The sequence below is a fragment of the Chiloscyllium plagiosum genome, chromosome 17 (genome assembly GCF_004010195.1).
Source record: "Chiloscyllium plagiosum isolate BGI_BamShark_2017 chromosome 17, ASM401019v2, whole genome shotgun sequence".
Taxonomy (NCBI): Eukaryota; Metazoa; Chordata; class Chondrichthyes; order Orectolobiformes; family Hemiscylliidae; genus Chiloscyllium; species Chiloscyllium plagiosum.
Window position 1 is genome coordinate 66,897,158 of NC_057726.1, and position 15,431 is coordinate 66,912,588.

Consider the following 15,431-nt stretch of genomic DNA (forward strand, 5'->3'; position numbering starts at 1 on the left):
AAGCGGCAGGGACAGGCCACTATAAACACCGGAGGAAACATCAAAGAAGCGCTTCGCAGGAGGCTCCAAAGCACTGATGATGTCGCCTAGCCAGGGGACGAAACGTTTGCAACAAAAACTTCCAGCTCGGCGAACAGAACCACAACAATGAGCACCCGAGCTACAAATCTTCGCACAAACCCTAACAAATATGTTCGGAGCTGGTTTCAATGCAATGTAACACAATTTTTGTACATAGCATTCCAGGAATAGTTTCACAAAAGCCTTCTACAATTGTAACAACACTTTCCCACTTTTATACCCTCATCTCCCTTAAAATAAAGGCCAAAATCTCACTTGTCTTCCCAATTATTAGCTGTAGCCACATTTTGGACTTTTGATATTCACATTCAAATTATCCAGATGCCTCATTACAGGAGCTTTCTGCAGTCTCCCTCTATTTAAACAGTCGACTCTTCTATTCTTCCTACCAAAGTGGACAATTTCACTTGCACACATTATACTCGCACCTGCCAAATGTTTGCTCACTCAAACCTTTCTATATCCCTTTGCAGACTCTTTGTATACACAGCCTGCTGTGCTACTTCCTTTGTATCACCAGAAAATTTGGATACAATAGTCAGTCTCTTCATCCAGGTTGTTAACATGCATCATAAATAATTGAGGCCCCAATGATCCAGAAGAACCACTAGTTTACTGCACTGAAAATAAATTATATCCCAACTGTTTATTATTGGCTAGCCAATCTTCTATCCATGCTGAAACATCAGCCACAACTCTATTTTTAGACTCATGCAACCTTTTATGTGGCATCTTTTCAAAAGCTTTTTGGAAATCCAAATCCAGTATAATGACATTCCCACCCTCCCCTCCACATTACCCATCCTGCTTCCTACATGCGCAAAGTACACTAATAAATTTATCCAAATTTCAATTTCACTAGGTCATTCTCAGTCTACTTATGATTCAAAAATCCTCATTCTATCATAATGAATTCTAGCACTTCTTGATAACAGATGTTATCTAGCTATAATTTTCTGCTTCCTACCTCAAATAGTGGTGTCACATTTTTCAAACTGTAGGAACCCTCCAAATATACAAGACAATTTGCAAGGTCAGAGACAATGCTTCCACTATACCTGAGCAACTTCTTTCAAGTCATTTAAGATATACTGGAAAACTTGTTCTCTAGAACTTACTACAGTACAATTACAACACTGGCATCTACCCAACAATGTGGAAATTGCCCAGGTATGTCCTGTACATATAAAAGCAGGACAAATCCAACCTGACCAATTTTGGCCCTATCAGTCTACGCTCAATCACTAAAGTGATGGAAGGTATCATCAACAGTATTATCAAACAGGAGTTGCTCAGCAACACCCAGTTTGGCTTCCACCAAGGCCACTCAGCTCCTGACATCTTTTAGAGCCTTGGGTTCAAACATGGACAAAAGAGTTGAATTCCAGAAGGAGAAAGTAACAGCCCTTGACATTCAACCAACTGTGGCATCAAGGAGCCCTAGCAAAACTGAAATCAAATGATTATCGGGGGGCAAAATGTCTGATTGGAATTACAGGGATACATTCCAGGACCTACTGCGGAAGTCTGAAACCACAGATAGGAGTGAACCCACTCATTTAAAAGGGAAACTTACCTCCCCAGCAGCCCCTGGTCCTAGAATGTTCCATATAATATATTCGGGCCATGGTAAACTGCAAAAATTGATTCTGCAGATACAGTGGTTGCCCTGTATACCTGGGTACATAGGAAAATGGTCGATTGTTCGAGGTTAGCCATTCCAGCTCCAGGGCATCTCTGCAAGAGTTCCTCAGGGTAGTGCCCTAGATCCAAACATCTTCAGCTGCTTCAATGTGGGCAAGTCAAGATATTTGCCGACAATTGCACACTGTTCAGCATCACTCACAATTCCTCAGATACCAAAAGAGTTCATGTTCAAATGCAACAAGATCTGGACAATATCCAGGCTTAGGCGGACAAGTGGCAAGTAACATTTATGCCACACAAATGTCAAACAATCATCTAACCACCACCCCTTGACATTCAATGGGGTTACCATCACTGAAGCCTGCCCCATTATCAACATCCTTGATGTTACTATGGACCAGAAACTCAACTGGACATGCTTGATGAACACAGTGGCTACAAGAGCCAGTCAGAGGCTCGGAATACTGCGGCGAGTAAGGCACAGGTGAGGGATTTGATGGAATACTCCCTGCTTCTCTGGATGAGTACAGTTCCAACAACACAAGAAGCTCGAAACCATCAAGGACAAAGTAAGTGTGCTTGAATTGGCACCATATCCACAAAGAGTGTCCCTGCACCATTGACACTCCGTAGTACACACCACTGCAATCTACAAGATACACTGCAGAAATTCACCCAAAATCCTTAGACATCATCTTCCAAACCCATGACCGCTTGAAGGACACAGCCAGAGATACTTGGGAACACCACCTGCAAGTTCCCCTCCAAGCCACTCACCATCCTGACTTAGAAATACAATGCTGTTGCTGGGCCAAAATCCAGGAATTCCCTCTGTAATAGCAATAAACTATAGCATGTGGAGCACAGCAGTTCAAGAAGACAGCTCATCTCCAACATCTAAAGGGTGACTAGGAACAGGCCATACAGCAATGCCCTTGTGCCACAAATGAATATTAAAATAAATTAAATCAGGTTCAGCGTACCTGCCAGCTTTTAGCACCATCAGCTTTACTAGAGCTTTATGCCCTCCAGAAATCTTAATTTTAACCTCCTCCCATCACTTGATTTTCAACTATTCTTGGGATTTTATTTTTAAATGTCTTCGACCTTGATTCAAAATATTTGTCCAACATTTCTGCATTTCCCATTAATTTTCAAATCTTATCCTTTAAGTGGATAATACTTTATATAAAATACTCTTTTCCTTTTAATATACTTATAGATCTTTTACTGTTTACATCTTTCTTGGTTGTTTTCTCTCATAATCCAAACTCTCCATTTTAGTCATACTGTGTTCCCAATCTTTAGGGCTACTACTTATTTTTCTGATATTCTATGTTATTCTTTCAAATTGATTGCATCCTTAGCTTGCTTAGTCGTCAGTGGTAGCAATCACTCGCTAACAAGTATGATTGCCCGCCTAGGAAATTCCATGTCACTTGGTCAAAAATCGTCCATCCTCTTTATGATGCCTTTCTTTCTCAGTAGAATACCTATTTGCTGATAGTCACGAAATAAGTCAACTGTTTCTCATTACTTCTGTCTTATCTTTTAATCTAACGTCCCATCTCACTTTAGACAATGTTGCCTACAGTTCAAAGGGTCACCAGACTCAAAACATTAACTGATTTCTCTTCACAGACGCTGATAGACCTGCTGAGCTTTTCCAGCAACTTCGGTTTCTGTCTTCATAACTTTATTTCCTTGCTAAGTTTAAGGTGAGTTTAAACCCATATTTCTCACCCTCACATTATGATCACCTGCACCTTAAAGGATCCTTTACTATGGAAGTTATTAATTAATCCTGTCTCATTCCACATTTCAGGCCTAAATTTGCCTACTCATGGGTTGGTTCCAAAATATATCAAACAATTGTCCCAAATACACTATGAACTCATCATCCAGATCATCACAGCCAATTTGATTTGTTTAATTGACAATTAAAACTGCCCATAGTTATTGCAGTACTTTTCCTATAAGCTCCCATTTCTTGATTTATATTCAGTATGGTAGCTACGGTCACAAGGCCTATCAGTGACTATTTTTCTTTGACATGTATCTCCACCCAAGCCAAAACTGCATCCCAATCTAGATCATTTCTCACCACTATACTAATACCATCATTTATTAATAAGGCAACCAAAAGGTTCTTTTGCTTTTTTCCTGGTCTTTTAAAACATCAAACAAATTTGAATATATCTCAGTCATGATCACTGCTTCTACAATGGCACTATCATACTCCCTCTGTTTGTGCTACTAATGTTGCATGTTTTTTTGAAGACTGAAGAATCTTTAATTTTAGTTCTTCCTCTATAACCTTATGTGCTGGTGCACACTCAGGTTTGCAACCCCCCCCTGCTCTTTCCAGTCATTACACATTTGGTTGCTCGACACGCTAGCATTGTCCATGCATCATAAGTTTCCAAATCTCCCCTCACATAAATCCACTCCTCTCTAAGTACCGCTCCACTACTTAGTTTAAGGCCCTCTGAAATTTAAAATAGGCATCCATAACACCACCAAAAGCAAATAAATAAAATGGACAAAAAAACAAGTACAGAATGAGCCTTCTTCTGGGATGTACTCTGAATTCCAAGGGACAGCATGAATAAATTAGACAGAAAGAACAGAAAACTGGATAGGATAAATAAACAAACTCTTTTCTCTGGGTGAGGGAATCCAGAACTAAAGGGCATAGGTTTAGGGTGAGAGGGGAAAGATTTCAAAGAGACCTAGGGGGCAACTTTTTCATGCATAGAGTGGTAAGTGTATGGAATGAGCTGCCAGAGGAAGTGGTGGAGGCTAGCACAATTGCAACATTTAAAAGACATCTGGATGGGTATATGAATAGGAAGGGTTGGGAGGGATATGGGCCTGGTGCTGGCAGGTGAGACTAGATTGGGTTGGGATAGCCAGTTGGCATGGACAGATTGGACCGAAGGGTCTGTTTCCATGTTGTACATCTCTATGACTATGATCAAAAGATGGTTCATTGCTTGCAAACTCAAGGGGCCAAAAAGATATTTTAGAAGATAAATCAGATATGTTTGACAAATTGATTTAAAATAGATAAAGCAAAAACAAAAAAAAAAGCAAAATCTTCTCAAAGAAGAAAGTTTCTGGTAGTTATGGAATTAAAAATCTTTAGTTTATTGGAGAGCTGAAGTGCAAAGGAACATGGCAACAAAAGGGTATTCAAACCATCAAGCCTGTTGCACTATTCAATTAGATCAGTGCTCATCTGTACCTCAACTCTATTTTCCTATCTTTAATCCCCCTTCTTGATAATTTCAGTGAACACAAAAATATTAGTGATCTTAATCTTAGAATCCAAAACTACAGCTTTCTTCACTCTCTACCACAAAGTCCATTCCCAGCAACCAACTCCATCTCTCTTCCTGGCCCTTGTCGGAGCTAGCAATCTTGGTGTTATGACAACAGATTTGTTTTGGATCATCTAACCACCCACCCCATTACTAATCCCACCTAATTCACCATCTCATCTTTGCTCCTTTTTCACCGTCAGCTCGTCAGATGCTATAACGCTCATCCATGGCTGTTAACACCAAACCTGACTATTTCAATGCATTCCTGAATGGTCTCCCACATTCTACCTGCTATAACATGCAGAAGCTGACAGACATCAATGGGATCTGGAGCAAGCATGTTTGTACGAACTGCTTGGAGTTCAATGAACTTTGGATACAAAGTTGAGGAGCTGGAATCCAAACTGCAGACATTGCGCCTATCAAGTATGCGGCAAGTTACATGGACACTTTGCCCCAAAGGGCAGTCACATCTCATCTCCTTCCAAGAAGCTAAAGTCAAAGAGTGGGGACTGCAGGAAGGATGTGGGGGTAGGAAATAGGAGCATATTAGTGGGTGGGGAAAAGTGGATACTTTCCTCTGAAATCACGAACAGGATGCCCAAAGGCTCTATTGCCTACCCATTGCTAGACTAGGCACAGCTCCGAAGGTAGATAAAAACTTGGGACTTGGAGGGGAAGGATCTAGTTGCCCTCATCCATATTAGGACTAGAAAGATTTTGAACAGTCAGGTGCTAAATTATAAAGCAGAACCTCCAAGGTAACAATCTTGCGATTACTGCCTAAGACACAGGCAAACTAGCATAGAATAAATAAAGTCAAGGAGTTAGAACAGTGACTCAAAGATGGGTGTGGGTGGAATAAGTTTTAGCTTGGGGGGTACTGGAACTAGAATTTGGGTAGAAGGGAGCTGTTCTGGTGGGGTGACTGTCACCAGAAACAAGCTGCAACCAATGCCCATGGCATATTGAATTACTAGAGCGAGAGAGTGGGTTTCAAACTAATTGTTGTTTTGGGTTGGGTGGGGGTGGTTGTTGTTGAGAAGGGAAATATAGGCTTACAAAGCAAGAGTATACAGCAGCATTACAGGGCATGTTTTTTGGATAACAATACCCAGAGTGTGATAGGAATGGACAGAGGGTAACAACTTCAAAAAGCAGCAGTAAGTCGGGTGAAAAAATGGGAATGGGCAAGAATTATAAGGCAAAATTAATGCCGCTTTATGTGAATGTGCGTAGTGTTTGAAACAAAGTGGCACTACCGATCAGGAAGCCATTATAGAGATTCACCACCTTCCGAGTCAAAAATATTTGCACCTTGGTCATAAATTGCGTCCCCCTTATATTACATTTATGAGAACTATCACTGTTACAGTCTGAACGCTCCCAGATGACAGCAAGTGCAGCCATGGCAATAATATCTTTCCTGAGGTAAGGATTCAAAACTACACACAGCACTTCAGGTGTGATCTAATCAAACACCTCGACAACTGAAGCAACACTTCACTATTCTTGTACTGAAATTCTCTTGCAATAAGGCTATCATTCCATTAGCCTTCCTAACAGGTTGCTGCACCTGCATGTTAGTCTTCAGTGACTTACTGACAAGGACACTTTTACACATCAACACTTTCCAAACTCTGCACATCTGTTTCTCCCAGCAAAGTGGATGACCTCATTTTTCCATATTATGTTCCACCTGCCATATTCTTGGCTAATCACTAAGCCTGTCCAAATGCTCCCAGAAATGTCTTCCACATAAAGCTAAGCAAGAATGTGTTATGATCATCCACAAAATTTGGAAATGTTACATTTTGTCCCCACATCCCATTACATTTATATATATCATGAATAGCTTGAAGCCCAAAGTACTGAACCATGCAGTAGCTGACTACTTCTAATCAGTGTGAAAATTACCTATTTATTCCTTCTGCTTTCTGGTAACCAATCTTTAATCCAACCATGTAAATTATGCTACAAAGCTTTAATTTTGATAACAGTTTGAGGGACATCAAAAACCTTCTGAAAATACAGGTACACCTACAGGAGTTCACTCCCCTTTCTCAATTTTGTTAATGACATTAAAAAAACTCCATACTCGTCAAACATTATATTCCATTCATACCCTCATGCTGGCCATGCCCAACCAGATAATTTTCATACGAGTGTCCATGTATCACATCTGTTCTGAAGGATTCTAGTAATTTCCCATTACTGATGCAAGGCTGGCAGCTGCTTTTTTGTCCCTTTCTTAAATAGTGGGGTGACATTTGCCACATTCCATGATCGTGTGGATTGGAAGGATTCCGGAGTTTTGAAAGGTGAATGTGAAAGCATCGACTATCTCTATAGTGATCTCCTTCAATACTCTGGGACATTGATCATCATATCCCAGCAACTAATCAAATTTCTTCATTGCAATCTTTTTATTAATATGCATTTTCTTCAACTCATTTTCCCTAAACACTTAGATCTTTAATTCTGGGAGATGTTTTTGTATTAGTGAAAACAGATAAAGCAATCAGTTAGCTTCTCTATTTCCCAGCACAAACTCTCCTGATTCTGCTTTTAAATGGACCCACATTTGTCTTGGCCAAAAAGGTCCTTTTTAGATAACCCATCAGAGCCTTTCTTTTGCGAGATTGCAGCACTGTTCTATTTTTCCTTTTCTTACCAGTTTCTTGGTCCTCCTTTGCAGTATTCTAAAATCTTTCTAATCTTCAGGCTTATTACCATTTCTGATTACTTTATAAAAGCTTTTTCTTTTAATCTGAATTCAACAAGCATTTTAAGACTCCTGAAGGAGGATCACAGGACCCAAAAACATTAAGTCTTTCTGTCCACAGATGCTGCCAGACCTGCAGAGTTTCTCCAGCAATTTGTTTCTATGGACAAGTCCATTGTCAGCCTTGGTTGAATGATTTTTTTAAAGCTTTTGTACCTTAAAGAGTGTATAACTGCTGTGAGCAATTACCATTCTTTAATTATTATCCATTGCCTATGTACAGTCAACTTTTTGATGTAATTTTCAAATCAAATTTGTTTTAGATTAAATATTAGAAAAGGCTTTTAACACATAGGCAGTGCTAGCAAGACCAGGTGTATCGCCAATCTCCTTGAACCAGTGTCACTTCTCAACAGATGAAGCTCTCAATATGAACGTAAGGAATGTCAGGGTTCTGATAGAGCAAAGAATTTAGAATATACGTAATATAGCTTTATGATTATAATATGGCCACATCTCTTAAGAACTTAAGGATGTGTACTCAGTTATCTAACAGTAGATCAGTCTCCCAATTTTTATTCTCCTACAAAATCTGGCAGCATCAGTGGACAGGAAGGAGAATTAATCTTTTTGTCTAGTGACACTACTTCAGAAATCTGAAAATGCTTGGTTGACTTCAAATGCAGATTATTTCTAGATACTAGAAAACTATTTTCAGCCCAGCCAATTTGTGTCTCATGCTTTCATAATGTCCCTTATTCCAGATTAACAATGTACTCATCCCTAATTACAAGATTATTAATAAAGCCCCTTTGCATTACATAATACTAGATCCAAAAGACTGTTCCCTTGTTAGCTCTTGAAATAGATCCATCCCAGACACTCCAGAAACATGCCCTCCAATCTGCTGCTCAACTAATTTGCCCAATCTATAAGCAAACGGACATCATCCACGGTTAGTGTTGCACATGCTATGCTCTCTCTCATCTCCCAATTATAGATCATGTCCCACACCATCACTATTTGGTAGTCTATAAATAATTTCAACCAATGTTTGCATCCCCTTGTTTCTTACTCCCTACCTAAACAGATTGCACACATTAATTGATTTGAGGTCATCATCAATGCAACATCATTCTTTATAATCTGTCTTCAGAAACAATCCTTGAATATGCAGTTCCCAGTACTGGTCACAAGCCATGTTTCTGTAATGGCAATTGTATCCTAACCACTTAGTTATATTTTTGCCTTTATATTCCTCTAACTTGTTACAAAGGCCGTATGCATTCAGGTAGACATAATGCTCTATGCTTGGCTTTGTTTTCCAGTTTCCCTCACAGCTTTTTGACTTCCTGCCCCTGCTTAACTCCATCCTCATTTTGATTATCCCTCATGTTCCTAACCCCTACCCCTAGTTTGCAGAGGTCCCATCTTCCCAGAACTGGCCCCAGTATCTCCTACACCAGTTGCCTAGCCACATGTTCAATTGATCGGTTCTTTTTTAAGTGCTCACTCACACATGGTTAGAGGAGTTGGTTGGATGGCCAGTTTGTAAGGCAGTGATGCCAACAGCGTTATCTAGAGTTAGAGTCCTGCAACACGGAGACAAGCCCTTTCGCCCAAACTGGTCCATGCCAACCAAAATGTCCATCAACGTTAACCTCACTGCCCTCCTCTTAGCCCATAGTCTTCTGAACCTTTCCTATCCATGAATTTGTCCACAAGTCTTTTAAAATGTTGTTGACGCACCTGCCTCAACTACTTCTGCTGCCAGCTCACTCCATATGCATTACTACCCACTGGGTAAAAACAAAAGTTGCCCTTCAGATTCCCTTTTATTCTCTCCCCTCTAACCTTAAAACTAATTCCCTAGAGTCCTTGATTTCCCAAACCCTGCGAAAAAGACTGAATGCATTCACTCTATCCAAGCCTCTCATGATCTTATGCGCTCCTTTAAGACTTCCCCCTCAGTCTCCTACACTCGAAAGAAACAAATCCCAGCTTGTCTATCCAATCCCTATAATTCAGACCATTCAGTCCTGGCAACATCCTTATAAATTTCTTCTGCATTCTTTCCAGTTTAATAACATCTTTCCTGTAGCAAGGTGACCAAGACTGAACACAATACACCAAGTGTGGCCTCACCAATGTCCTATATAATTGCAACATAACTTTCCTATTTCTACATTCAATGTTCTGACTGATGAAGACCAATGTGCCAAATGCCTCCTTCACTGCCCTGTCTACCTGTGACTCCACTTTCAGAGAACCATACACCTGAACTCCAAGGTCCCTCTGTAAACTACACTTACCAAGGCCCTATCATTCACCATGAAACTCCTGTCTTGATTTGACTTTTGAAAATGCAAGAGCTCACACTTAACTATATTAAACTCCATTTGCCATTTCTCAGCAGATTTATCCAACTGATCAATGTCCTGCTGCAATTTCAGATAACCTTCCTCAGTGTCCACGATATCATCTATTTTATGAGTCATCTGCAAATTTACTAATTTCATTCTCAGCCAAGTCATTGATATAGATGATAAACAGTAAGTGGCCCAGTACCGACCCCTGAGGTACTCCACTAGTCACAGGCCTCCAGTCTGACAAGCATCCTTCCACTATTACCCTCCACTTCCTACCATCAAGCCAATTGTGCATCCAATTTGCCAGCTCCCCCTGGATCAGCCTACCATGTGGAATCTTATCAAAGGCCTTAATGAAATCCATACAGACTATGTCTACCGCCCTGCCCTCATCAACCTTCCTAGTCATTTCAGCAAAGTAGTCTAAGAAATTTGTGAGGCATGATCTCCCAAGCACAAAGCAATGCTGATTATTCCTAATCAAACTCGGTCTTTCCAAATGCATGTATATATTATCTCTCAATCAACTTACCAGCACAGATGTTATGTTTATTTGTCTATAATTGCCAGGCATTTCTTTGCAGTCTTTCTTGAATAAGGGAATGACATTCATTACTCTTCAGTCTTCCGGGACCTCACCCATGGCTAACAATGATGCAAAAATATCAGCTAGGGCCCTGCAATTTCCTCTCTTGCCTCTTGCAATGTCCTCGGATATATCTGGTCAGAACCAGGAGATTTATCCACTTTCATACATTCTAATATGTCCAACACCACCTCTAGTGTAAAATGGACTGTCACCAAGATATGACTACTAACCTCACCAAGTTCTCAACACAGAGGAGACATATTCATTGAGGACCTCACCCATCTCCTGTGGTTCGACACATACATGTCCATTTTGGCCCTGGAGGGGTAATATTCTTTCTCTAGTTATTCTTTTTCCTTTAATATACTTAAAAGAATCTCTTTGGATTCACCCTAATCTTTTAAGCCAAAGTTATCTCGTGCCACCTTTGGTCATTGGTCACAAAGTGCTCCCCAACAGTCACCTTGGTCACCTGTCCTGCCCTATTTCCCAAGAGTAGATTAAGTTTTGCCCCTTCCTGAGTAGGGCCACCTTGAACACTACTTGAGGAAAACATTCCTGAATGCAGTTAAATTCCACCCCCTTGAAAACTGAGACTGTCATAGTGTTAAGAGCCATGTTAGGAAAATTAAAATCCCCTACTATGACAACCCTACTGATCAAAAAAGTCTCCCCAGTCTCCCCGTATATTTATTTATCCAATTCCCATTGACTTTTTTTTTGGGGGGGGGGGGGTTCCTATATTACAATTCCAGTAATGTCACCATCCCCTTATTTCTTCTTAGTTCCACCCACGAGGCCGCACTTGATGAGTCTTCAGTTATTTCAACTCCGATTACTGCTGTGATACTCATCTTACTCAAAAATGCCACGTTTCACTCCCTTCTTTCCACCAGCTCTGTCCCACCTGAAGTACCTGTTCCCTGGTATATTGAGCTGCCAGTCCTGTCCCTTAGCCATGTTCCTGTAATGGCTATAATATCCCAGTCCCACTTACCTATCAACATCTTGAGTTCAATTCACGGACTGGCTAACATTACCACAAAGGACATTGCTTTCAACCTTTCTCCTCACGTTAGGCATGGTGACCCTCAGGTCAAACCAACACCACTCATACATATGTATGTTGCCTTATCGGGATGTTCCTCCCTGTAAAAATGACTATAAGTTCATTGAGAAACTGCTGTTTCAGAGAAGACCGTGAACTCATGTCTCTGTGCACATGGGCGATCATTCTCTCTCCTTCCAGTGCCTGGAATAAAGATGGTGAGGGTAACACTATACTGTGTGTCTGAGCATTTTGCTTCGACTGGGGGGGGGGGGGGGGGGGGGGGGGTGCACGTGTGTAGACGGGACGACAAATGCTTGGCTGACAGGAAGCAAGAATCAGTGATAACAGGACATTTCTAAATTGGCTAGCTTAACTACCAAGAATGCAACAAGGGTCAGTGCTGAGACCTCATACTTATAATCTTTACTGATGACTTAGATAAACAGAGAATAATTCCAAGTTTGCTTAATATAAAGCTAAGTAGAAATATGAATCAAGAGGATTCAAAGAGGGTGCAGAGTTGTAGTCATGTAAAGGATATATATGGTGGCAAATGGACAATAATTTAGGAAAGTTGGAAGATATTCTTTGGTACTAAAAACAGAAAAGCATGCTTGCTGACAGACAAACAAAAATGTTGATATTCAGACAGACTTATGTGCACAAAAAGGAGAACACAAAGTTAGCATCCTATGGCTGGAAATTTTAAAAGTATGGGTACAGAGCAAGATAGCAACCCATTTAGGGCTGAGATGTTTAATTTGAGATTGCTGAGACTTTGGAATGCTCTACCCCAGAGGATTGTGCATGCTCCATCAAGCCAAAGATCACTTGGTTCTTCTACCTCCTGGGACATTCAAGGGATTAGGGAAAATGGAGACAGGACAAATCAGCCATGATCTTACTGAATGACAGAGCAGATTCAAAGGGCCAACTGGTATATTCTTGTTTTTAATTTGTGTGTCTTTATAGCACAATAGCAAACAGGTATTTGACAGAAATCCCCCAGCTAGGCATATACAGTTTTGCAAGTAGTTTTCTTATGGATGGGTCACTAAATGTCTACTCACCATTGTACAGACGTTAAGAAAGAAATATAGAAAATAGGTGGAGCAGGCCATTCAGGCCTTTGAACGCATTATAGCATTGAATATTACCATGGCTGATCATCCATCTTGGTATCCTGTTGTCACTTGCTCCTCATACCCTTTGATGCCTTTGTCCCCACGAACTAAATAGAGTCATAGAGATGTACAACACAGAAACAGGCTCTTTGGTCCAACTCGTTCATTTGACTAGATATCCTAAATTAGTCTAGTCCCATTTGCCAGCACTTGGCCCATATTCCACTAAACGCTTCTTATTCATGCACCCATCCTGATGCTTTTTAAAATGTTACAATTGTACCAACCTCCACCACTTCCTCTGGCAGCTCATTCCACCCTCTGTGAAAAGTTGCCCCATAGGTCACTTTTAAATCTTTCCCCTCTCACCCTAAACCAATGCCCTCTCGTTCTAGAGTAGTCTCCCACCCCCACGCCACCCCAGGGAAGTGAATTTGTCTATTTACCCTATCCATGCCCCTCACGATTTTATAAACTTCTAAGGTCACCCTCAAAACCTCCAACCCTCCAGGGAAAACAGCCCCAGCCTATTCAATTTCTCCCTGTAGCTCAAACCCTCCAACCCTGGCAACATCCTCGTAAGTCTTTTCTGAACCCTTTCAAGTTTCACAATATCCTTCCGATAGGAGCGAGACCAGAACCGCACACAATATTCCAAAAGTGCCCTAACCAGTGTCCTGTACAACAAGATTGACTTCCAAATTATTAAACTTGTTCCTCTGACCAATAAAGGAAAGCATACCAAATGCATTTTTCACTATCTTATCTACCATGTTCTTGAAAAGATTTAATGTTTTAGCCTCAATTGTTTTCTGGGCAAAGAATTCACAGGCTCACCACTCTGGGTGAAGAAATGTGTAATCTCAGTCCTAAGTGGACTGCTTGGCCCATATTCCACTAAACGCTTCTTATTCATGCACCCATCCTGATGCTTTTTAAAATGTTACAATTGTACCAACCTCCACCACTTCCTCTGGCAGCTCTTTCCACCCTCTGTGAAAAGTTGCCCCATAGGTCGCTTTTAAATCTTTCCCCTCTCACCCTAAACCAATGCCCTCTCGTTCTAGAGTAGTCTCCCACCCCCACGCCACCCCAGGGAAGTGAATTTGTCTATTTACCCTATCCATGCCCCTCACAATTTTATAAACTTCTAAGGTCACCCCCAAAGCCTCCAACCCTCCAGGGAAAACAGGCCCAGCCTATTCAACTTCTCCCTGTAGCTCAAACCTTCCAACCCTGGCAACATCCTCGTAAGTCTTTTCTGAACCCTTTCAAGTTTCACAATATCCTTCCGATAGGAGGGAGACCAGAACCGCACACAATATTCCAAAAGTGCCCTAACCAATGTCCTGTACAAGATTGACTTCCAAATTACTAAACTTGTTTCTCTGACCAATAAAGGAAAGCATACCAAATGCATTTTTCACTATCCTATCTACCATGTTCTTGAAAAGATTTAATGTTTTAGTCTCAATTGTTTTCTGGGCAAAGAATTCACAGGCTCACCACTCTGGGTGAAGAAATGTGCAATCTCAGTCCTAAGTGGACTCCCATATACACTTAGACTGTGACCCCTGGATCTGGGCTTCCCAGACATTAGGAAAGTCCTTCCTGCATTTACTGTTTAGTTGTGCTAGAATTTCATAGGTTCACCACCTTCTCCCTAGGGACTTGTTGTACACACCTCCACCTTCAGGACATCCTAACAAGTCTCACTGCTGTGAATTATTTTGCATGAATTGTATGTAGGAAAAGAACCTACTCCAGCTCTAAATGAGTGTGATCAGGTATTGTTTTTGATAGAATCACAGAAACATCCAGGCATTCAGCCCATTGTACCTGCACCTGCTCTTTAAAACAGTAATAATTGAGGTCAACTGAGGGAAACAAAATATTGTTACTATTGAATGAGAGCTCATATTTTCTAATCAACCTGTTCATAGATGTTAATGACGCAACCCTTTGAAGCAGCTGGGACTTGAAAATGGGCCTCCTGGCTCAGAGATAGGGACACTACTATTGCACCACTAGAGCCCATGAGAACGTTATACACTTTATTTGTACTAGATGACCTTTTACATACAACTGAACAGGCTGACATTTCAATCATATATGGTACCCAACAGCACTGCCAAGGGTCGAAGTCTCTAAGGCTCAGTCCTGGAGATTCAACCCACAAAGTACCAACTCAAAACTACTATCGTAAACCAATAGCACTCCTAATATCCTACATATTGTCTTCTTCAGAATTGCTTAGATGGAATCTCCAAACAGAAACTCCAAACTGTGCCTGGCAAACGTGGTGCCACTGGTTAAGAAGGGCAGTAAAGACAAGCCAGGAAACTACAGACCAGTGAGCCGGACCTCAGTGGTGGGCAAGTTGTTGGAGGGAATCCTGAGGGACAGGATGTACATGTATTTGGAAAGGCAAGGACTGATTAGGGATAGTCAACATGGTTTTGTGGGTGGGAAATCATGTCTCACAAACTTGATTGAGTTTTTTGAAGTAACAAAGAGGA

The 15,431-nt window shown here is 41.0% G+C and overlaps 1 protein-coding gene across 1 annotated transcript in view; it reads right to left on the minus strand.

Annotated features, from left to right (window-relative positions):
* Window positions 1–10,277, minus strand: part of cnot1 (CCR4-NOT transcription complex, subunit 1) — a 144,278-nt gene extending 134,001 nt beyond the window's left edge. Inside the window, exon 1 of the mRNA XM_043707440.1 lies at window positions 10,092–10,277. Coding sequence (XP_043563375.1) covers window positions 10,092–10,277 — 186 coding nt within the window. The remainder of the gene's footprint in view (window positions 1–10,091) is intronic.
* Between the last annotated feature and the right edge of the window lie 5,154 nt (window positions 10,278–15,431).